The sequence below is a fragment of the Magallana gigas genome, chromosome 9, assembly GCF_963853765.1.
Source record: "Magallana gigas chromosome 9, xbMagGiga1.1, whole genome shotgun sequence".
Classification (NCBI taxonomy): domain Eukaryota; kingdom Metazoa; phylum Mollusca; class Bivalvia; order Ostreida; family Ostreidae; genus Magallana; species Magallana gigas.
The window spans coordinates 44,178,811-44,204,935 of NC_088861.1; the positions used below are offsets into that span (position 1 = coordinate 44,178,811).

At 32.6% G+C, this 26,125-nt stretch overlaps 1 protein-coding gene across 6 annotated transcripts; it reads right to left on the reverse strand.

The window, feature by feature from the left end:
• Positions 1-605: 605 nt before the first annotated feature.
• On the reverse strand, positions 606-26,125 carry LOC105329141 (rab-3A-interacting protein). 6 transcript variants are annotated; one of them, XM_066071420.1, is made up of 13 exons: positions 25,994-26,125; positions 23,160-23,919; positions 21,528-21,581; positions 14,030-14,216; positions 11,303-11,398; positions 10,216-10,293; positions 9,391-9,636; positions 8,067-8,087; positions 6,591-6,719; positions 6,331-6,410; positions 5,670-5,769; positions 4,913-4,979; positions 606-4,249 (listed from the first exon to the last, which is right to left on the reverse strand). In XM_066071420.1, exons 2-13 carry the CDS (start codon positions 23,849-23,851, stop codon positions 4,179-4,181), a joined length of 1,821 nt encoding a protein of 606 aa, XP_065927492.1. In that variant the 5' UTR covers positions 23,852-23,919; positions 25,994-26,125; the 3' UTR covers positions 606-4,178. The 6 variants fall into 6 exon arrangements, with proteins under 6 accessions (XP_065927492.1, XP_065927491.1, XP_065927494.1 ...); XM_066071419.1 differs by having other exon boundaries at positions 25,967-26,072; XM_066071422.1 differs by having other exon boundaries at positions 26,013-26,031.

Below are 26,125 nucleotides of genomic sequence, written 5' to 3' on the forward strand. Positions count from 1 at the left end.
CATTCCGGATGTTATATGATTGCTACTATTAAACGTTAAGCCATTATATGTCATATTGAATTCGCTAAGAGTATGCCATACTACTTTTTGAAATGTCTATGAAACGAGACTTTGCCCTGCCATTTGACTACTACTTTTAAAAATTTTGACCAGGGTGGATACATCAGTGTTACTGTTTATTAAATAACAGTACCTATCAATAAAGACTGATATGTTTAATATTCATATCCAAGAAACAAAGACCATGCGACAAAATGGTTGTTACATGGTTGCCTCGGCGCGCAAGCTGTGTATCAACCCTTACATTGAGTCATTGTTGGATTTATATAGCTTATGAAATGTGAATAACAATCAAGCCTCGGCCCATGTTATTATTGAAAGAAACGTTACTAAATTAGGACACATTTTCTTACACTTAAAACAAAAAATTCTACAACATTAAACAAATAATTTTCCGACTTTAAAGATTTTAATAATCTTGCTGAAGATCAGAAACATGAAAATAGAAGTTTTCAAAACGAGGCACAAGGACGGGCGATATAAGGTGGCTTTATATGTTCCTAAGGAACCAGGTCAACTTGAACATGTAAAAGAAAGACAGTATAGTTCGTTCATAAACAAACTTTAATTGAATTAAAATATATTATTTTTGTTCCTCCTGATGAAAATAACAAAATTCTATAAAACTGCACATAATAACTAACCATTGAATTGTGATAGAAATGCCCACAGGTTCACATGTTCAAGAAAAAACATGCAGTTAACAGACAGATCAAAGACACTCGCGTATAATGTATACAGTTACAAAAGGAGCTGTCTGCAAAAATACACTATTCTTTAACCCAAATATACGTCTTTTTACAGAATACATCTAATACCAGTTAACTTAACATTGCATTTGGGACCAACCGTTTTCGTAGCAGAGCACCGTTCGTGATAAAGTTACCACTAATTACAGTATTGAATGAAATGGTAATAAATGTCTCGATATATTCGTCTCTAACAATTTACAATAAGAAGGATTTAAAACAATCAGCATTGGTTGGTCCCAAAAAAATCCATCATTGCAATAATATATAATATGATCATGTTTGTTTCTCGATAAAATTTACGAGAATACTTTGTGAAACATTGAGGAACTAGTTTCTGTTGTTCATACGTTTTCAACAAACAACAAACAACAATATGGTGTCAGCTGATACACAAGTGTCTGTGCTTATAGCAATTGTTTCCACCAATGATATACATAAAATTTAAAAATACACTTTAGTAAAAATCTAAACGACAATAACAATGTTCAATACTGATGGTGCCATATAATTAATAACAAATTTGTATTTTCAAACTGAAATTAATAACAATCTCCAAAATTTTCAATATTCAAACATAAGTTTAGGGTGCAAAAACTCTTTTTTAAAAATCTCTACACACAAATTCAATCATCAGTTGGAATAGAAAAAAGAAATAAACTATAAATCTAAGTCTCACATCGGTGGTTTAATATAAACCTCAATAATTTTTAACTTCTCTCACAAATTCAAGATTTTTATTTTGCTATTTCTGTGTGGGTATGTATAATGGAATTTGTTTGTAGTGTAAAGCTGTGGACCAAGTTAACAAAGTCACAACCGGCGGGCAGAGCGATGCCAAAAATAACAAACTATAAATGACATGTATACATATCAAACATAGACAGGTGCCTGAAAAAATCAAATTGCTCAAAACAAGACTGAACATACAAATTAATCTAAAATCAAAACTACAGTTAAAATTCCTATAAGCAAGAAAAACAGTTATCCATAAATCTATCTTAAAATCATCAATGTGTTCCTGTGAATATTATATTTGTCATATGAAAAAATATATCTTTTACTAGTTAAATGCTCTTCTAAAGGTACAACAATTTGAATTCTGATAGATTCGACTTCCCCAAGCAGTATTATAGTATATGCAAACTTTTAAGTTTGATTGTATGTTGTACAAGTATACTCAGTGATTTGAAAGAATACCTTTGAATCTTGGTGAAATTTTAAATCTGCTAGTTCCTTAATCCAAATATTGGCTAATAACACCCAAGAGCTTCAAACGTATTCACCTTATTTACACATGTAAGTAAAAATGTCACTGATTGGCCTTAGTCACTGAATCATATATGAAAAACATTTCCTGCAAATGATAAGTAGTTTAACTAAAGTATTTATACATGGCTGCATTTGCAGAGACAGCCTTTTACCCAAACATAATCCCAGTCTGTGAAGAATCTCTCAGTGAAATACTTACTAGTATATTACCAAACAACTATTTATAATTATAGTAAATCTCAAAATATACACTATTCAAAAGTATACCACATTCACCATCACAAACAGGAGATGCATGGTTATTACCAAATAAAAAAAAAACTTTTTCCACCATACTATTTGTTGCTCTTTCAATTATCTGATTTCTTTATTTCTAAAATTGAGCTCTTAGATCTCAGACCAAACTACACTTGCACTCAGTTGACTACACCAATTTTTCAAAAATAAAAAAAAACACATGAAATTTTATTGCACTTTGCTCTAATAACTTCCTTAAGTGCTTAACTTTCTAAATTAAAGTTTTAAGTACAACTAGCTAAAAATTAGAAAAAAAAATTATTTTTGATAGACAAAAATTAAAAATAAATCAAAAATTTTAAATTATACACTGTGACACAAGCTTTAATTGATATAAAAAAATTGTGTATAAAATTTTGTCACATCTTTTTCCATTCTCTTTTGAACATTTGCTTTTGTAATTACTTCAGAAAAGCTTATTGAAATGCATAATTTGCTGTGCAAACGCCAAACTTGCTTATAAGGGAAAATGATACATGCATTTATCCGATTACAAAAAGTTGCAAGTCTCTTGTTTGAGGTTCTTTGGTTAATTTCTAAATCTAATCAACACACATGAACCACATATATTTCTTTGTTCAGTTTCCTCTCCACATAAGCATCACATATTGCACAGAAAAAAAATCCCACCAAAAATATTACAGGGGAAAGAAAATTAAAATAAAATCTGCAGTTTTCCACCCTTTAAAATCTCTATTAGAATAATCATATCTCCATAAAGTACATTTTTATGCAATATACATACAAGTGTTTAAATTCTGAACAGTAATATGAACAATGTACAATATAAAATACCCACAATTATAAATGGTAGCTTGTATATGTACAGATAATCAGAAAATGTGCATATACTTACTATACGTTACATGTAACAGTTATTTATTGTTTGGCACATGTTGTTAATTTCAATAACAAGAGGAAAAAAAAACAATAAAAAAATTTCCCTAATCTCCTTCATCCCTACAGAGTCCATCTTTCTAACAAAATTACAAAATTAAAATTCAAAACACATTAATTTGTGAGGTTTAAGCCGCCCTTTAGAAAAATGTTTTGTTTACTCTATCCTGCTCAAAACTTACTTATAAGTATCTGACACAATGATTAACTTACAGAGTCTCATCTTATCTATACTGTTCAATTTCATCTGTTTAGAGATTTCTTGTCTAATAAATGCATATGGTTTTAAATAAAAGGATTTATGTAATTTTGAACAAAAACACCACCTCCAATATCTTCCCCACTAAACAAAGTTAAAACAAACAACATTATAAAGGTGGTCTAATAATCTGGTTATCTATCAACAACTGCAAAAAAAAAAATAATATAAAAATTGCATATTGTATTCGAAGTTTTTTTTCTTGCTGAATGACAGTATTGTATTGATAGTTCAAAAGATTCTGGTCATAAAATAAAATCACAAAATAGTCTGACAGTTTCTCAAAATTATTTGTGCAGAGTCCTATTAAAGCTGAAAGGTGTCTGTTCCATCGACTTCATGTTTCAAACCAAGAACCCAATGAATGCAGCAAAAAAGGAGCGTCCTTCACAGCCTGGTCTCAGTAACTGTTATATTCCATGCAATTAAGAGAGCATGGTCCATCTCTATATCAAATGAACTGAGAGTATTATCCCCTGTTAAACAGGACACAATGGCACTAACACTTGAAACTGTTTCCATTTAGGAAAGAAAGAACAAAATGGCAAGGGTGAAGTCACTAACACGTTCGTATAGGTCATTTAACACAATGATACTGCCCTCACTATTTAGGAACCAGTTTAGTTCACAGAGAACCAGTCAGTTTATGAGTACCCAAGTCTTGATAAGGCCATCTTCTTCCTTAATCTCACAATTTCATAGAATGCCTCTTTGTCTGGAAAAAGAAATAATAAAAAAGAATCAACATAAAATAACTGTCTTCATGTATAAGACTATGTGCAGATTAAATAAATTGGTAAAAATATTAATCAATTAGAGAGTCTGTAAATTCTAAACATCATGATCGTAATAACTTTACATTTATCCTACACACAAAACTTTACATGGTGTTTCATTGTTTGCTTTAAATAGTTTTGAAGTGGAATCAAGATTAAATACAAAAACAAATCAAAAGCTTAACTTTTAGAAGTTGAATTAAACTAGGTATCATGACATGATTACTTAAATGCAAGTCATAATTTACTGAGCCTTTGATATAGATATATGTCATCTGAAATATAAGCAAAGTTTGGAAAACTTAAAAACTTTGCTAATATATGGATGCTAATAAGTTATAAAAAATCTAAATTACCTTCACTTTTGACCAATCCTTGGTAAATATACCGTATATAAGTATAAATGGATGTTAATAAGTTATAAGTAATCTAAATTACCTTCACTTTTGACCAATCCTTGGTAAATATACCGTATATAAGTATAAATGGATGTTAATAAGTTATAAGTAATCTAAATTACCTTCACTTTTGACCAATCCTTGGTAAATATACCGTATATAAGTATAAATGGATGCTAATAAGTTATAAGTAATCTAAATTACCTTCACTTTTGACCAATCCTTGATATATATACCGTATATAAGTATAAAAATCACAAACAGCAGCAATCTGAAAGAGTCAAATATTAAATCAATGTAAAAACATTCCAAATCGTTATCAAAAAATCTATCTTTGTATCCTAAGGGTTCAAAATTCATCAAAAATGGATATATTAAGCAAACTGTTTCTTTATCAATTGTTAAGCAAAGCAGTAGATTTTAAGTACTTTATCCCTTCAATATGATCGATTATCTAAAGGCTTACCCTATTCCTGCAGAGCTGAGATATAGAATATCAATCATCTCATGACTTACCCTATTCCTACAGAGCATGAGATATCAATTATCTCATGAATTACCCTATTCCTACAGAGCTAAGATATAGAATATCAATTATCTCATGACTTCCCCTATTTATATTGAGCTCAGATAGGGAATATCAATGATTTCATGACTTACCCTATTCCTACAGAGCTGAGATATAGAATACCAATCTCATGACTTATCATATTCCTACAAAGCTGAGATGTAGAATATCAATTATCTCATGACTTACCCTATTTATATTGAGCTCAAATAGGGAATATCAATTATCTCATGACTTATTCTATTCCTACAGGGTTGAGATATAGAATACCAATCTCACGACTTACCATATTAATACAAAGCTGAGATATAGAATATCAATTAACTCATGACTTACCCTATTTACAGTGTATATTGAGATCAGATAGGGAATATCAATTATCTCATGACTTACCCTATTCCTACAGAGCTGAGATATAGAATACCAATCTGAGTTTTCTCCCAGCTTAATTTTGTAGTTACACAATTTGTTGTTTTCTGTCAGACGACATCTCCTAAAAAATATATAAAAGTGATCAAATTATATTGCATTGTCGGTAAGCCTAGATCATAATCTTACTGCCATCAAAACTTACTGGCAAGATCATACATTTCCTCTATGATGTAGATGCAAACCGATTCTTAAAGAATTCACAGGTCCACTTCGGAATAACCCCTAAAGGTAGCTCACTACATCATTCAGTTAATACCGTACATTTATATATACAATGTAGTATATCTATTCATCTATATAATTATGCAGTCTTGTTTTCTTTTTTTTTCATCTATTCGAAAATTGAGTTAACAATAGTTGGTTACTGATATCAGGCCAGGCAATATGATTTTAACAAATAAAATTTGACAGACATAACACGTTCCATTTCTTCACAAATTTAAAGATATCCAAGAATTGATCAATGGTACTTGATCTGGTATTTGAGACAATATATTAAGTAAACCTAAGATTACCGGCATCTTAAAAACAAGTTAACAACTTTAATCAGAGAGGAAAACCTTTAGCTTCTATAACTTTGAATTAAACACCACCTATAAACAGTTGGGTAGTGTGAGCGTACCTGGGGTATGAGCTGTCCCCGGGGATAGGCTCAATGGTCAGGCTGTTACTGGCTACACAACTCTTAACCTTCTCAGCCAACTGTAAACAAAAGGTCAAGGTCAAACAAGGAAAACAATGGCTATGTTTGTAACAATCACAAAGAGTTAGAATTAAGGCATATGATCATTATTAACTTACAATCATGATGCTTTAATTTTAGACAAAACAGCAAAATAGGGGAGGTTGCAATGGATACCCGGTAAATGCAATTGTACTTACTGCGACATTGGAGAAGTTGAGACAGGGACCAATGTCTTCTACATACATGCGGTTCAGGAAGGCTGTTGATAACTCTAGGCTGGGAGTCCTTCTCCACTCCACAAACTCCTCGTATATTGTACTGTCAATCTGTCAACATCACACTTATGTCAGAACGATTCATAGTTTTTTGTAAATCGTTAACACTTCTTTATGCATATAAAGAATACCAAATGTCTTTCTATGTTAAAAACAGATGCTTCTATCCCCAATAGCCTATTCCTATTTATAGAAAAATACATGTACAATGATTGTTACACTGGTTTGTAAACTCTCTAATATATACCCTATGCAGTCATCCTATAATGTAACTCTCATTTATTTGTTGAATAGTTAAAAGAAAACTTTTCCTCTTTATAATTACATGTACTTACTTACACTTGTTCTATTAAAAGAAAATGTCCTTATACTGATAAAAAAAATGGTGCATTTATTTAGTTCTTGCATTGTAAGACAATTTCCCTGAATAGTTTGACATTGCTCCAAGTGCATAAAATGAAGAAATATTTTGCAGACACCAAAAAATGTGTATCATTGTAGCAATAATAATACTGTCATGTCAATTTTCCTAACTGATAATTAATTATTTTTTTTTCATATCAGCTGGGAAATTACATTTGAATAAAGACCTCAATACAATAACAAGTCTACATTCAATGAAATGCTCAGTCAAATTCAATTATTTCCCTCGAGATCCAAAATGTCTCACTAAAGCTTCATTTTATAATTTAAATCAATGTCATAATTACATTGCAAGTTTTTTCTCTCATTATTATGACATTTTTGTGAGCTACCAGTACACACATCTAACACACAAAAATTGGCTTTGCCTTTATTTACTTTAGATCTGTACAGACATTAATCTCTATTGGTAATCAAAAACATCTTTTAATACTGAAATTGATTTTTATATTTTGAGAGAGAGGAAAAATCATATCATGCATATTAGTTCCATTTATTGGCCCCAATGTTTTTACCATTTACTGCCCTGCATTAGTGATAGCTAAAGCAACCATATCTTGTAAGTTGTTGACCATTCCATATATGCCAAGTGTTAACATGATTTTACATCAGAACTAATCTTAAATTCAACATAGCTGGCAAACAATATGACATTTCTGTCATTTCATTTATAGTCCAGAAATTTTAAAGAAGTTAAATTGTAAAGAAATTGCACTAGAATCAGGGTAAAAAGAGTACAAATGTCATGCAAAAGTTGGTGCCAAAGGTTTACTTTTAATTAGACTCTGATTGTACATTACAACAATTTAAAATTAAATTATAACAATTTTACTTTTAATGAACTTTTTAAGCAACATTAATAAAAGAAAAGAAGGGCAACCATATGTGTATTTGATTATGATATAGAAAATGATATATAATTGATTTCAGAAAATTGCATACACAATAAAATAGCTGACTACAATGAATAGTTACCCAATTATCGAAATCTTCCAGCTGAGAAAATCATGTGAAAAGTCATAAAAAATCTTTCCTAAGACTATTCCATAATACAAGCACACTGCATCTTTTATCTCTCTGCCTGATGAATGTTAAAGACTCATGAATTGTCCATGTTGTCTTTTTCTTCTTATTTAAAATTTGTAATTAATTAATATCACATTTTTCTCACTGTTGTTGAATGGAATCCAAAATAAAAATACTGAAATCACTTCAAATTTACCAAAATAAAAACCATTTCTAAGAATAAAGTACTATAAAAAGATTGCAGAGGAGCTGGCATCATTATCATACCAAATGCATGATTCATAGTTTATGTTTATATTATGTGTTGCACTAAGGCCTAACAAAAAAATAGGTTTGTTTCCGCTTTCAGGCTGAAAAATATTAGGGTCGGCAGGTCGACTTTTTTTTTATTTCCCTCTCCATCTGTTCAATTGAGCATATATTAAACCATTTATCTATTAAACTGGGTAAGATAAAAAAAACCCAAGTATTTGTTGTCATTGTTTAAACGATCTGATGAACTTTTTCCCCAGCTGGTGGGAACATTTCTCGAGCTCAACTGGCACGACATGTGCTGCCATTTGTAAATAACAAACATCTACACAACACTGATGACATCTAAATAAGTTCTATAAGCGTTTTTACAACTAAAATTTAGAGGACACAATAAATTTTTAAATTGGATAAAAACGAAATTTTAACAAAAAACAGATAAAAACGGAAATTTACGAAAAAACTCGAAATCAATTTTTGGGTCGGCGGGTTTAAGTTAGGGTCGGTCGGGAAAGCGGAAACAAACCTATTTTTTTGTTAGGCGTAATTAAAGAAAACAGATACAACTTTGTTCTCTCATTGTTTACAGTTTGTTCATTGCTAGAGCTTTGAAAAACCAGCTGTACCTTTTCTCCTTTTAATATTGAGACCATTAATATAAATATAGCAAAAAATACAATTCCAATCGCAAATTCTCAGGCCTTTCCGGCAGAGCTCAGAAAAATTAAACTCGAATGTATTACAAAGGCATCCATGATAACCCAACCCCCAAACCCACACTTTTATAAAACAAATTTTATGATCTGTTGAGATGCGAGTCAGATTTCATCAAAGTCAATGACATACGCTAGAATATACCACAGAAAAGACATACAAGGCTGTCTAGTCGATACTTATTATAATGGGAAGTGACTCAATTTTGTATAAAATTCTAACATAATTATACATTTGCTCTGCAGAAAAGACCCGACAAGTTGCCATTGAACACATCTCTAGATTGAATAAAACATTTGACCCTGACCTCTTTGCACCGATCGGCCTTGGCTTCTTGCTGAGCCTCCACTTCCTGTCGCGCCTCCTTGGTGAACTCGTGGTGACTGGTGGAGCGCCGGTGGGTCTTCCAGAACGGCTTGCTGGACTTGGGCTTCTCTTTCTCTGTGGACATGGTGGCAGCGATCTGAGGGTGGAGGTGTTTGTTGGGGGAGGAGGGGGTGGAGGTCAGCACCAGCTGCTTCAGGGCCACAACCTCAGCCTGGAGGACCTCAATCTGTCAATACATCATATTGTTATACCCCTGTAAAACAGTTACTATATAACTGTATACGAAAAAAAGTCTAGCATTTTGACTGTTGGACTGGAACTGTTAGATTGGAACTTTAAAATCGACTGTTAAAAAAGACTGTTGACCGGTGATGTCACATTCCGCGAAAACGTGTTATTGATTAGAAGGGGTATAACAAAACAGTTGTTGACTGCGTCTCGGGCAACAGTTGATCTGTCGGACCGGCTCGCAAACTGTTGCCCTCGACCCCAGTCAACAACTGTATACTACTACATTAGATTATTCTTATACACATATTAAATGTATTAAAAAATATCATATAAGAAACATGGACATTTCTGATTGGGGGTAACTGAATGGTAGAATCTCATTAATATGCATGGAAGAAATATTTCTTTTTCAATGACATATAATTAGATATGATGCTTTTTCAGTGTTCTAATATTCAGTGATATACACCTTTGATATTCCGTGACACACCTTTGATTTTCCACGATACACCTTTCGATATTCAGAGATACACCTTTGATTTTCCACGATACACTTTTTTGTTACCCCACCTACCTGTTGCTGAGCTTCAATCAGCCGTTTCTCGGAGTGCATTCTTTTAATATTGGCATCCTGTACCATGTTATTTGCTTCCTGTAAAAATACTATATAATGTGAGACAAATATCATACATAACACAAATGTTTATACATGTAAGACTCAATTAAACAGACAAAAAAACCTCTTATAGGAATTTTAATCTTACGCAATGTGTTACAATGTTATGTAACAATTAAGTCACGCTGGTGGCAAAGAGCAACATATACCATGTCTTGTTTTGTTTATATACATTGTATTATGTATCGAAATTAGAAGATATTGCCCCTTTCAACATTTTATAAATAATACCCTTGTAAAGATTCAACAATATTGCTTTGCCTCAAACAGACAAATTCTTCTAACACATCTGACCAATACTTACATACCTCAAACAGACAAATACAATAATAACCTTTTTCACATATACAAATACTGCCCTACCTAAAACAGACAACTACTGCCCTTATGTCAAACTGACAACTATTTGCCCTTACCTCAAACAGACAAATACTTCCCTTCAAATAAACTAATATTGCCCTTACCTCAAACAGACAAATACTTCCCTTCAAATAAACTAATACTGCCCTTACCTCAAACAGACAAATACTGCCCTTCAAATAAACTAATATTGCCCTTACCTCAAACAGACAAATACTTCCCTTCAAATAAACTAATACTGCCCTTACCTCAAACAGACAAATACTGCCCTACATGTACATGTACCTCAAACAGACAAATATTGCCCTTATATCAAACAAATTAATACTGCTCCTTACAAATAAATACAATAATTGTCCTTCCCTCTAACAGACTAATATTGCCCTTCCCTCAAACAAATAATGCCCCTTTACAAATCATTTCCATTATTTTAAAAAGACAAAATACTGACCTTATCTTTTATAGACAAAGACTGCCCTTAACTCAGACAAATATTGTCCTGTCTCAAACAGAGTAGCATTGCCCTTACTTCAAACACCCTGATAGTGCCCTTACCTCAAATAGACTTATATTGCCTTTAGTCATGTTAGTAATTACCTTACACAAATAACTATATTGCCCTTACCTCAAACAGGCTGGCTGTGAGTTCCTCTAACTCCTCACACATTTGGTCCCTGACCTTCAGTAGTTTTTCACATTCCTCATCCTTCAACTTCAGCTCCTACAAAATAATATTGTCATAGTAGAGGGATAGACAGGATACACTTGTATGCTTTAGTTATTTTAATTAGTACTTTTAAATTAGAAAAATTATTGTGGGGCTCATGCTAAGAAAAATATAGAAAAAAGTTTGAACTTTTCAAATGAACTTCAAACCCTGGTCTTACACTTTTATCATAGGCTTATCCGTATAAGATGCAACACTTTATACATATACAAAATTTGCTGCTGTCATAATTTTTTTAACAAAGAAATCAAGATTGTAAATAATTAAAATTAAGTCAAAGTAAACACACTTAATTATTGAGCATACTTGGCCAAGAAATAAACTTTGACAACAAGAAATGAAATTGGAATGATATTGATTTATCTTTTTTTAATGATTTTTTACAATAAGTTATTAAGTTTTAACTAATTTATCTATTAATATATCTGTCAATAATTAATATAATATATTATTTATTTATCTATTTATCAGCTCATATATTGATTATTCATTGATACATTCACTGATTAGGTCAATAATTTCTGTTATTGAGAGTTCTTAATCAATAAGTTTTTGTACCTTAAACATCTTTGTTATGTATATATGTTATAACTGTTATAGACAACATATTTTATAAAACACTATCTTGAAGTTCGTAATTATTGTACAAATAACTTACAACTTCTAAATTACATACATGTACTTAATCTAAAAATAAAATCCACAGTCAAGTGGGAAAAAAATGTACCAGGAAATACAAAGAATTCCTTTCTTATACACTATGAAATTGTGCTCAATCAGAATTTGGAAATAAATGTGGTAAAACAAATAAAATGAAAAATCTGCATATTCTGCAGTAATGCAATTGTGAGGAAGTAACTAACTTAATGATACCATGTTACATAAGGAAATGTTTAACACAGTGACACATTTTGGGGGGTTATTTAAAAGCGCCACAATAAATTAACTCAAAATTTCAACAAACTTTGAAGGTAAATGGATGATTTGTAAAGTTTTAAAATAATCCTTATATTTAATGCCATATGAAGCTGGTAATTCAACATGTTCAACTTTGAAGAAAAAAAAAACATTAATTCAAAGTAAAAAAATAAATTAATAAGAATTTTCAAAATAACCTAATTTAATGTCTGACTGGTAAATAGGTAATGAGCAATATACATGCACTTCCTTAAAAGGGCCTATATTTCTGGATTGCTTATCTATATATAAACATGTAACCCACACATAACACAATTAAATATGCTACATTTACACCCATATTTATACATGTATCTATAATTATTAAAGATGTGTTTGTGTGGTCATGCATGCAGTCTTTCTTATCATCCAAATAAAAATATCTGATTCAGCTACAAGTTGTTCCTTAGACAATCTGTATCAGCAGCCATTGAACTATAGAAAAAAAACTACTATGTGCTCAAACCGAAAACAGTATGACAATTGACTTTGTCCGCAGAGGAAATAGTGATTTCCTCACCGGATCTGGACAATTAGTGGGGCTAAGTACACATGATGACTGCAGCTATAAGTATTCTAGCATTGCCACATTATCTGGTGTCATACAGTTAATTGTACTACCACAGATAAACTCAATGATAATGCCAGCTATTGCTCTGGCTGAACTAAATCGAGATGTAAAACGGGCCATGATAATTCAGTGTTTTGAGCTTTGTTAGATCTTTTGGGTCTCATATTGCATTGGTCTGACAAAGGAATTGCAAATAAACAGAGAGAATCATGATAATGCTTCCTTGAATTAAAATAGATAATTATACTTATTAGGTATCTTCTGGGGTACAATTTAATGTACATAAAAATGCTGAAAGCAATCTTCGAAATAATGAACTACTGAAATTGATATACTGGTAAATCTTGTTTTGAAAGATAACACAATAACAACCAAGTAAGTAGAATTATCATTGAACATCATGGACAGTTAATCAAGATATTATCCAAAAATCACTAATAAATTACTTCATAAAAATTAATGTAATATACATCTTTTTTAAAGGGGGTAATATAAACTAGCTAAATATATTATCTACCTAAATATTCTTATCTGTCGTTATAACCTTTTTATGGGGGCAACCTGGCTATAAATTTCATTGTCTGCCTGAAAATTCTAATCAGAGTGTTATAACATCTATATTCAGTGCTTGCTTTATTTACAACTATGAGACTGTTGATGTATGGTACAGGCCAGTACTGACTACTAGATCATCTATATGGAGTGTATTAACCCAAGATAAGTCAAAGCAGTAATCATGACTTTGCAAGTTAAATACTGTTTACTGCTCCATATACCACTTACATCTAAGGTAAGCATACTACCAGTGGGTTAAGTATGTCAAGGTATTCTGTTCATGTTGATGTGTGTATACATGTATATCATGGCACAATAAATTCTGAAACCTTTTACAACAACAAGAATTGTAACTTTAATCACAAACACTGTTAATTTTCACCTGTAAATCATACAGTAGACTTATACCGCCTATCATACACTACTATAAACAAAATTCTCCTAATTTTAATATACCTCTGCAATTTGAAACCATACTAAGAGACGCTTTCTATCATGTATCAAAATATTGTAAACATCACCACATATAAGTCCTTTTTTACCTCCTGGGCCTTAGAGAGCTCTTCCTGTAGCCTGCCATAGGCGTGCTCCTTCACGTTGGCCATGGTCTGGCTACGTTTGCGGAGGCGCACCTCGTTGGGCAGAACCTCGGACATGGCATGCCGCAACTCACCACGCCTGTGGTGCCTCAACTCCACGGGCCCTGTGTCATTATCTCCCTCCTCTGGGCTGAAATGTGGGTAAAAGTGTTAAATATTCAACTTATAAAACAATTACAATACCGTACTTGGTTTGTGTTTAATTTTGGGGTATGAAAGGCTCAGGTAAAGAGTAAAAATTCATGCAACACAATCATAATTAAACATCAATGCAATTAAAGCACACTCCATTTCATTGCTATCAAACAGTAATTCAAATTGTAAGTTTTTTCACATGATTATATACTTTAAACATAGAGTAAGTGAGTGTGGGAATATACGCCCATTAAGAAAAAAGCAGGAAGAAAGGCTTTATACTTGCAATAAGTTTTATCAGAAATGAGATACAAGCAATTATTTATCATGACCATTAAACTTCAGACAAGTTTATATTTTCCTTGTTGCTATCTATAAGATGTAAAATAGCTACTAGCAATGCTATGGAAAAGTTCAGTTAAATACGTTTATTAATTCAAGGAAATGGAACATAACCGATGGCAATATCTTTATCTAATATTAAAAGAAAAAACATTGTTAAAACGTTAAATTGGAAAATAACTTTGAAAATATGTGGGCACATGAACACAAATTTGACCAACGAGGATTATATTATGAGAATGCTACCTAGTCTCATGTTATGGTCCATATGTTTGGAATGCCTCCTTATGATTCACATAAGGAAATTTGTTACACCCCAAAATAAATGATAACAATAAGGATAAATTTCTGGCAAACATTATACTACTTAACTTTAAATCATTTAAAATTTTGACTGCTTGAAATATTAATGCAACTGTACAGAAAAAACCCCCACATTTTTTCCTTGCAAATGCATTATGAGCAATGCTTCATAAAATAAATGATTGCTAAGATGAATCTCCATGCTTGCTCTGATCCACACCCAAATTAATTATATTAATGGTGGCATGTACATCAATAGGCAAGCTAACTGGTAATTAAATCATGAAAGTGAAAGTTGATATACATTAAAATGTCAAAGGTTAAAGGTGATCTCAATGATTCTTCGTCACAAACTGCACATACAAAGAAACACTGTCAGTTATGCTATAATTAGGTTATCAAATTTTTGCAGTCCCTAAGTTTTATTCCTTAGCAACTTACATTTAAGCAAAATCATCTACCTTGATCATGTGAACTTAACTGTATGAAACCCTGCACTTCATAGTACACATATCAACACAATATAATATCTCAGTCCAGTAGAAGAACACAAATTTTAATTGTGAATTATAGAATTAATGGTGCAGTGGATATAAGCCATCTTAAAAATGGTTGCCAACAGAAAGTAAATTGTTCCTTCAACCATCCAACATTTAGAAAGTCCAAACTGAATCCAACAATAAATGGGGACATTCAAACTGAATCCACCAATACCCCCGGTTAGTAAGGAATGATTATCCAAACTGAATCTAACAATAAGTAAGGAATGATTACCCAAACTGAATCCAAAATGTAAGGAATGGTTATCCAAACTGAATCCAGTAAGTAAGGAATGGTTATCCAAACTGAATCCAACAAAATGCTAGGATACTCGATCCAACAATGATTTGAAACAAACAAACAGGATCCAATGATTAGTAAGGATATCTAAACTGAATCCAACAATAAGTAAAGTAATCCAAACTAGATCACCAAAAAAAATACAAATGAAAACTGGATTCCACAATAATGTAGAACATCCAAACTGCATCCAACAAATAATAATAACTGGATCCCACGATGAGAAAGAAATATCCAAACTGGATTTTTGAACAGTCAGCAAATTCAAATTGACCCATATATTAGTAAAACATCTTAACTGGATTCATGAAATAGTTAAAACATCCGAACTGAATTTACTATTGTCAATTAGGTCCAGTTAATAATATTCTATTGTAAAGTGAGTTGGTCCATGAAACTTCAACATCTGAACAAACATTCAAACTTGACTCACCACTTATCATATAGTTATAGTCAAAGATGTGAAAAACTATGGTGATGTAAACAGTTAGCCAGCTTGAAACAACTTGAACATCTGAATCCAACAGTTACATTTGTACATGTAGATATATCCATATCATTAAGGCCCACCCCTCTCCAATACTGACCCCAAAACTTTCGTGCCTGACCCCTAACTCTCTAATTGTCTGTGTACCCTTATCACTGTACATAAACTTCCCCTTTATTGCCTCATTGAGTATGTCTCTTTCATCTCTAACAGCTACTTGTAGCTGCTCTTCAAGTAGCCACTTACAGTTTGTTCCTCCCCGAGTTACTGAATTAACTCTTCAGTGACTGAGTGCTAGTTTTAATGGGCTTATAATCTATACAGGATTACATATGTTTATATATCTTATATAGTGAAATTCAAGTCTCATGTTTTATTAACTGTGGAAAATGTAATACTGCACACTTTGCCTACAAAGAAGTGTTGGAGAATTCAGAAGTAGTCATGTGTATGTGGTGTAATGTAATGTGTGCTAGCTAGAGGAGGCAAAGGGAAGGGGGGGGGGGTAGTTAATTGAGTAAGGGTGTTTATGAAGGTGGCATCTGTAGGTTATATCAATGACCAACGATTGACCTACTTTATAATATTTGAAATATTAAGGTTGATGCTGATCGTTGATTAGCAAACATTGAATTTTTTGAAAAAAAGAAAGAAAAAGGATAATATATTGATCATGTTAATGTAACATCATTCAAAGTAAGGTTTCTTTCATTGCAGTTTCATAGATCTTCATAAATCAAACTGCAGTACATGTATATAATTGTAAAATTAAATTGTGCATTTATCAATGTACACTATACACACTCAACCAGGACATATAAGTATGTTTCATTCAGGAATTTCACATAACATTCGAAGCGAAACTTAATTCCAAATGGACATGTAGAGATCTCCATTATAAATACCAGTCAGTGTTAAACTCACCTGAGGCCGTAGTCAAAGATATCTTTAAATGGATGATTCCCATTGGTTGATGAGTGCAACTGTCCACCAATGAACTTATCAAACTGTTGCTTCATGCTAGCCATTGTGACCACACTAACTTGTTTCTCTTTTCTCACAGTAAAATTAAAACTCACAAAACAACATTGCTTCTAAGACACAAAATCACAATCAAGCATAGAAATTGAACTTCCTAAAATACTCTGACTACTGAAATATCCACACCGAATCTTCCTGCATAAGTATCAAGTTATGTAGGACACACTGTAAAATTAATTCCTACGTGAATACAAATGTACCACGATGAATGATGATAGATATTGCATTACATGGTCTTAAGTACAGATGTATGTTTGTATATGTAATGGACTTCCTGGATTGTGAGTTTGTGACGCCTTAACTTGGCTATAGGTCAATCAGTCACTATGTAACACTATAAGTCTTAAAAATCCCCATGTATGGCCACTGACAATTATATGTATTAAGTGGAGAGAATTATAACAGACCTGTGTAAATATACTGCACGGAAAAATTTCCTTGTTAAAGCTTACAATTTATAGATCAATCTGCTTTCATTTATAATGACTACTAAAATGATTTCATTCATGTGCACAAAAAGGTAAATAAAATATACATATGTCAAGATCTGAATGCAATTCATTGATTGCTAAAATCTGTCAGTCGCACCATAAGAACACTACCCTCAATGATGCTAACAAAACTTCTCGAATTTGCACAGGAATTTACAATTTATATAAAAAACTACACTTTTCAAAATGTATTGGTATGTATTTCTTTTTCAAACTTTTTAGTAGCTCTTTCAATTTATAGAGTTTATTATTTTTTAATAAAAGGCTAGAAGATATTAATTAAAATGTTAAATCAATGCAAATACAGTTACTGTATTTATATGCAATAAGATGTGAAAAAAGAAATAATAAATGATATAATGTTTGAAATGTGGTCATTCATCAACTCATAGTTTAAAACATATGAATCATTATTTTTTTTTTTATCCAAAAGTCAATGTTATTACATTTATCCTACTCTGTCAATAATATTAGTTTAAATATTTAATGCAACAAATTAATCATATTAATCATTAAATTCCATTTTATAGGAAATTTTGATGAATGAATTAATAATAAAGATAAATGAACAAGACATAAAAACTCACATGACATAGACCATCGTTAGCATTATGCTGCCGTCACACAATACCGGCGTTCACCATGCGGACATCGATCAACAGACTACATAGTACTCTCTCTCTGTTGATCAGCCTTATGACAAAACAACAACAAAAACACATTCCCCGTTACATATATTGATTGAATGTGACATCCCCCCGAGGTCTCTTCCAATACACTTATTACACCTCGCCCGTTACTATAAATAGCACCCACAGGTGTATTGTTTACCTGTAAAAAACAAGGCTGTCAGTGCCATGGACAGGGACAATCAGTGTTTATAGTACCAGCGACAGGGCTCTGTACAACAACTCTAATGGCAGATAATGGCTAGAAAGTGGGGGTCCTTGGAACATTTCATTGTGACCTTTATAACAAGACCGGTCCACTATGAAGTCTTGCCGTACAAGGACTGTAAGTGTTTATCCTACATTTAGGAATGGCCCCTCCCCATTTGATCCATAAAGAGTCCTTTTTTCCATACATGTATACATATTAAAAAAGTATTGTCCCACCACAAAAAAAAACCCTAAAAAAATCCTACAGCACAGTAAAATAATGTATTTCCCAATTATTTGCATAATTGTCCTTACAGTAATTTTCAAAAGACAATGATAAAATGAAACTATGAAAAACAGATAAAAGTATAACAGAGAGAGAGAGAGAGAGAGAGAGAGAGAGAGAGAGAGAGAGAGAGAGAAAGGTGTGGTTTTCTTTGTTTAAAAGTATGTTTCAATTCAGTTTTTATGCAATGATATCAAACACCTTTCAATACCACACAGAGCTTAATATTAAAATCTCCTTTCAGAATTTGTCTGATTTTCCACACTTCTTAGTAAAAGAAATTACATCACGTCTACCTAATATTCGGTCTTCCATTAAATTGTGCCCTCTACGTATAACTGCACTTACTTATGTGTCCTGTTAAAAGCTCCTAGGAGCAACTTTCAATTTGAAAAGAGATAATTACTGTACACATTCAGGCTATTAAATCTCAACACTGAATATTGTTATATATGCCTTTTACCTGTAGACACAAAATGGTCGAACAAAAAAAACATGCTTATTTCTGAAAAATGAGGGAAACTTTGGAATTATAAAACAGTTAAATTAGTGAACCATATCAGTAGAGTTTATGTCATAAATCTGTATTCATAATTTTGATAACTCTCATTCACTTAAACATTGCTTAGACATTTTTACCTGGTGCCGGTACAGGCTATTGCACAGAGCACTTAATGACAAATGAACGGGAGTGAAAATTATTCTACATTGAATTTCAGTGAAGTTAGGTTAAAAGCAGGTTTAAATTTGCTATATGTAAATGTAATACAATAACATGATTATATACATATTTGTGTATCAATATTATGTCACTTATCTCAAATCTTTGGTGATCTTAATCATGCATGTAAAATATTTTTAATGAGATTTTAAATTAATAGAATTCAAAGCAATAACTTTTGCAGGAATAAGCTGGGGCAACCGACATGTTTTTAGAATGTCACATAATCAAGAAAATTTAAAAAAGCACGATTTAACATTAGATATTTACAATCATGGGTACTTCATGTTTTCTTTTATAGTCACTAGTTCAAAGCAGTTAACCTAACTCAATGTGAGATAAACTGTCACAAGAGCCACCCTGGAATCAGTTACAATATAGCGGGTTACCCCTGCTAGCCTTACACAGACTGACTGTGGTAAATCTGGTATATAACACATTAATTCTGATAGATGACTTAGTTGTTACATAGTTTATACATAATTTATACAGCTTTGTCATTGATGTCTTAGACAGATAATGCTGAAGTAAGCTGTTAATTCTGATGATACAATTAATGGTTAACCAATAGTGCTCAAAGATGGTACACAACTTATAAAAGTTTGCCATTGGTGCTGATATATATGTACAATACAATGATTTGCCACTTGTGTGCTAATAGGTGATGCAATTATTTGGATGCCAGAGACAATCTCATCAAAATACGGATCTCTACGATAAAACAAAGTGCAGAGAGATCTGACAATGACCTAAATAATCAAGGGTCATATTCTGTGACCTCAAATTGAACTTTGATTTAACCAATCAGATTGCAAATTACACTTTTCTGTAAGTGATACTGTGACATCATTATCATTACCATTAAACAAACTGTCAATACTACCATCTTCGTAACAATCAGGTGATTGTTTGATAAATCTATTTTTCATGCACATAACAAGTTCATTCTGAAAGTGACCACGGGAACATGACCCTCAATAGGTCGTTATCAGATCCCTCTGCACATTGAGCTACTGTAGAAATTGGCATTTTCATAAGATTGTTGCCAATTGTGCTAAGAGATAATAATAATGCACTTAATGGTACATTAAATGGTACAGTAGTACTTTAATATAATAAACATTTTAAAGAACACTACATAGCAGAGGTGAGAAACAATGTTCAAAATAACAAAGAGTGAGTGAAGCTGAATCAAGCTACAGATGTTTATATAGACACCATTGCAGTGACAGTACACGCCAACCACTAACAGTAGAACCTGTCTGTGGGGAACAATGCACAAAACCAAAACCCTGGGTCATTATTTCACTATTACACAGGAAACATTTCATCAGTTACAAATTCCTGCTCAGAGCCCCTGTGTATAGGAGCTCAAAATAAAATGAAGAGTTCATGTCATTGAGGAGTTTACTATCTATTGAAAATCATGGATTTTAAAATGCACAGTTCTTAATTCAGACAGGTTCAACTGTATTTTTCAGAACTAAGGGGATCACATGTTGTCTTATGTACACAAGTTGACATAGAACAGTATAACAATATATATGTTGGGTACTCAATATCCATGCATTAAATAAAGTTAATGCAATATGGAACAATAAAATTGCAACTGCTCCTATATCAATTTTTCCTTCGAATTCTGAACCACTTTACCTTCATTATAATATTTGAATTAATTCCAACGGCAACTGCTCTTCATATTTTCCTTCAACATAGTCAATGTGAATTGAAAAACCAATGCAGCACTTACATGTATGAGTGTATCAATAAAAGTCTGAGTGCATCAAATTACACCCTCCTCACTGGAGGGAATCAAAGTCAAGATCTTAATGTCCCACTAAATGACTGCATCAGATATTCTTGACAATTGTGTACATAGAACATGTATGCCCCAGTTCCTTTTGACACTGAACTTACTCGGTACAAAACGTTAGACCCCTCCTGATTCTATACTTGGAGAGATCTGGGCGGCTACAACAAAACAATCACAGATTCATGCATGCTACATGTATCATGTTAATAACCACCTTCATCATGCTTCAACCGACTTAGCATCCCCTAAATGATGGCAAAGTTGATGGGGTTGTATGACTTAACAACATTTATCTGCCTAGTGTCTACAGAAAAGTTAACATGGAAACTTTTGTTTGGTGGGAAAATGAAATGCATTTGAGTATCCAAAATTTAAAACTAAATCATGTTTATTAAGTCTTATTTTTTACTGCAAATGCTGCTTTGTGAGCTTACTATAATTTTTTGTACAGGATTTCCCCATTGTTTCCATGTTCTGTACCTCAGAGGAATGATTTTTATTCAATATAAAAAAAAAATCTTTATTGTCAATGTCTTAAAATTTCAAAATTTCTAGAAAATAATGAATTATCATTGACTTTATTCTTTAAATTGTGGGTGCTGCATCTATAGGGGAACAAATGCACTACATTACACATCTAATCTATACAGATATTTCTGCACACCTTTTAGTTCATGCAAGTTTTATTAGTATCCTTTACCCTGATCATAGCTCCCTGACTGCTGTTTAAGTTATAGCTACTAAGAACATCAAATTGATTCAGTTTGATAAGCTAATTTGCTGGGTTCACAAAAAGCAGTTTGAGTTATGCTAAAATAACCTCTCATATAAATTAATAACTAATGATTCAGAAGTAAAATGCCTGGGTTTTATCAAAATAGTATATATATATACTAGCCTCTTATCTATAATTGTGATAACAATGAGGTGAAATAAACCCCCATATAAACACAGTGTAAACACGGAACATGAACAAAAGCAAAATTTCCCCCTCAAACTTTAAACACATAATTATTTTCCCTGACAAGCTTGATCGAAAGTTGTTTGTTGATTAAAAAAAAAATTGATTTGAACATGCCCAACGTTTTCCAATGATACAATAATTCAACAAATACATTCATTAATAGTATCAGTGTCCTGAATATGGTTCATGATATTTATCTAGCATATCATATATTTAGGTTCAGAGGAAACATGGGTTTAAGTAAATTTATTTTGATATTTACTGAAATTAATGAATCAAATAAAGTTTTATTGTCAGAAGAAAACACCTATGACTGGTATAACTTATACATCGCAAAACAGACAGCTGAATTCTACGAGATCAAACAGTGTCACAGGGATAAATAGAACCATTTTAATAAGGGCTTGGACTTTCAGTAAGACGTTACTATCTATTTCTTGCATCAAAACAAGTTAAAAGTGATGTTGGTTTCAAGTGAGATATACACATATTCCGTGGTCTTAGCTCAAAAGCCAGACAAGTCTTGTTGATTACAAAGAGCCTTGGATGAGCGACCAGAAATAGACCAGCCTACCTCACATTGCTGTTTGTCACCATCTACCCAAAGTCCAAGCTCTTGTTAAAATGGTTCTACGGTATATATAACTAACGAACATAAAAAATAAATTAACCCCAAAAATTAGGATTTAAGGTTTCTATCTGAGCATTATGGGAATATTTCTACTGAGGATTGTGGGTTGATTCTCACTTAGGATTGTGGGTAAATTCTTACCGTTCAGAGTCACTGGTTGAGTCTGATCCTTCTTCTTTCACTACACTTCCTCCATTTCTCTCTGTGGGCAATGCTACATTCTTATGCTGCATCTCTGTGGGCAATGCTGCACTCTTCTGCTGCATCTCTGTGGGCAATGCTGCACTCTTCTGCTGCATCTCTGTGGGCAATGCTGCACCCTTCAGCTGCTGTAAAGCCATATTTCCTGAACTATCCTGATTGTAATTGTCATCCTGAGTTCTCAAATCCAAACTTTTCGGTTTCTCTGTTTTGGGGTTTGTTTGGATCACTGCTGGTTGGCGCTGGACATTCTCCAGTGGTTTTGAACTGGTTTTCTGACCCCCATTTGATATTGGGGCCACTAGTTTACTGTCTGCATTCACAGGGGCTGTCAAAGGAACACAAGACTGGCCCTGCCCCGGAGGTATAAAGTTTTTGTGAGGGATGCTGGGTGATTTCTGGGGTGAGGTTGATTGTATTTTCTGTAAGAGAGGTGGGGTGATCGGGTTGTGTTTTAAAACAGGTGATCCAGATATTGGAGAAGGGATGGCCTGAGGAGAAGAGAGAATAAAGACCGGCGGCTCCTTCCCTCCAGGGGAGGGAATCTGCTTTGAAGGGGAATTATTGTTCATATTCTGGTCATGCAGTAATGCCGATTTGTCCGAGGCTCCAGAGGGAAAATGGCCAGCCATGGTATGTTGAATTCAGAATAACAAAGAACTGCTCATTTCTGTGAAGTAGTGTTCTTACTGCACCCAATCTGAAAAATGTTTAAGTACATGTAGTTTTATCACAGTATATTCACAAAGATTGTGAACATTGTTAGCTCCATTGTTTTTTTTAATATGATATCAAATAGAGAGATGTACTTATATTTTGGTCACAAGGATAACATCAAACTGAATTTCTCCTACAAGCTTACAATGCACATCTCTCCAATTTCATCCGATTGCCAGATAATGATAAAAAAGGTGATTTGTATGTGGATGTCAAATAAATTACAAAAGGTAGCAATCTAAGTTATTAAATAAAGTATATATAATCCAGCAGTAAAAAAATTACTTTTTTTTCAGGATTTAAGTGCTAAATGGTTTGAAAATGTCCAAAAATTTCCCTTTTGAAATGCCCCTTCTAGATTGTCAGGTTTAAATACTTACAGTCAACATGTGCAATAAGTACCGGTAATAAAACTTCTACAGAAATACTGCATTGCAACAGACAGCAAAGTACATAGGTGATCACATAGTGAATTTAATCATTGAAAAAATATGCAATGTAATATAATTCTAAGTGACTTCCACAGAGTTAGGAATAAAGATGTCAGATTTTCCTATTGCATATATCTTTGTAAGAAATCTGTTTTTATTCCTCTGAATATTTTGGGTAAAACAAAGATGATGCGCCAGTGAGGAATCTAAGAATTTTGTCCTATCTTTCATTGATCTCAATTGCAATTCTTTGATAGGTATGTGTCTTTTTCATTAAAAATAAATCATATAAACGTGACAGAAACTATATAAAATAGGAGATACTTTAGAATGTTTTGTAGAGGCAAATACTATGCTCTCTCAGCTCTCTTAATATTGAAATATTTCCATATTAGTAGAGGTAAAATATTCATGAGCATTAAGTCAGATGAGAGGAAAAGAATTATAATTGACTCAGATTTAATATACCTAAGTTAAGACGGAGAATTGAATAAGAGGGTCTACTAAACTTCAAAGCAACCTATACTGGTGTGCGCCTAAAAACAATAATCTTACTGTGACCAGGCTACGCTCAGGTCACAGTAAGAATTCGTCCCATTTACTTGCAATGTAGCAGCCGCGAAACGGATCAGCTTCGCATCAATTTTAAGTCTGTTTAAAATAATCTGCAGAGGTAAAACACATTTTTATACATTACAAACCTTTTTGAACATGCATATGTAGTTTAGTCTACGAAATATCCATTTACTGAGTCCTACCAAGGCATTTTGTTAAAATACGCATTTGAATTTGCCTGCAATTTTGTCAGAAATGGCACTCGGAATGTCTCAGATTTTATCGTAAACATGGCGACCATAAACAGTGAATTTTCAAACGTGATGTTAAAAGTGGCAGAGATTTAATTCGTAGCAAAAACAGTTAATGTGGTAATATGGGGTTATAAAAGAACAACATTGTAGGTATTTGAGACCAGTCATATGAAATTTAGGCAAGATACAGCGCGATATAATTTTTTTATTTGCTACGAAGCGACTATATGGGACGAATTCTATCGTTAAACCGAGTCCGTAGGACATCTGTCATTGTAACGATAGAACATTCTATCTAGTGTGCGACCATGCAGTTCTCACCTGCAAGACGATGAAGTTCCATTTCACACTAGTGCATTGTTACGTCAATTTATCAAACATATAAAATTTTATAGGAAAAATGACATAACAATGCACTGGCGAGAAATGGTACTCGGCAAGAAGAACTGCTCGCACGTCAGTACATATGGAAGAACTAGAAATTAACCCTTTGTCTTAAAAATACACTGATACACTATCTCAGTATCTACAATCACGTGCAGGGTTCATTTAATGTTGCATTTCCAACAACTTCAACACCTAAACACTTTTCTTTAAAGCAAGTATGGCAACGGAATAAAAGAATTATACGAACGCTTTTAACATTTCACAAGACTAAAGAGAGTTTGTCCCTCAAACGTCATAATATAATGCAAGTTTTAAACGACACCGGGATACCTATAACTCAGTGTGAGCAAGTGTTCTGACGAACGCTCACTGCAATACATTTTATATGTGGCTAAAAACTTACAATGTAACAGTATCAGCAAATACAAACCCTCTTTATAGGGACGAACATTTTTATAATCTCCCAAGCTTTTTTTTCGAGAGTCGCGTTCGATTTAAAAGAATATCTACATTGCTTTAATCCATGGTTTTAATTTCATTTGTTTTTCACTAAATCTTTTTT

Coding starts and splice junctions, on each gene's coding strand:
- LOC105329141 (XM_066071420.1), bottom strand. CDS start 23,851: ATGGCTGGCCATTTTCCCTCTGGAGCCTCGGACAAATCGGCATTACTG. Junction 6,411..6,590: donor TCAACTTCTCCAATGTCGCA/GTAAGTACAATT, acceptor TTTTGTTTACAG/TTGGCTGAGAAGGTTAAGAG. Junction 4,980..5,669: donor CTCAGCTCTGTAGGAATAGG/GTAAGTCATGAG, acceptor TGACTCTTTCAG/ATTGCTGCTGTTTGTGATTT.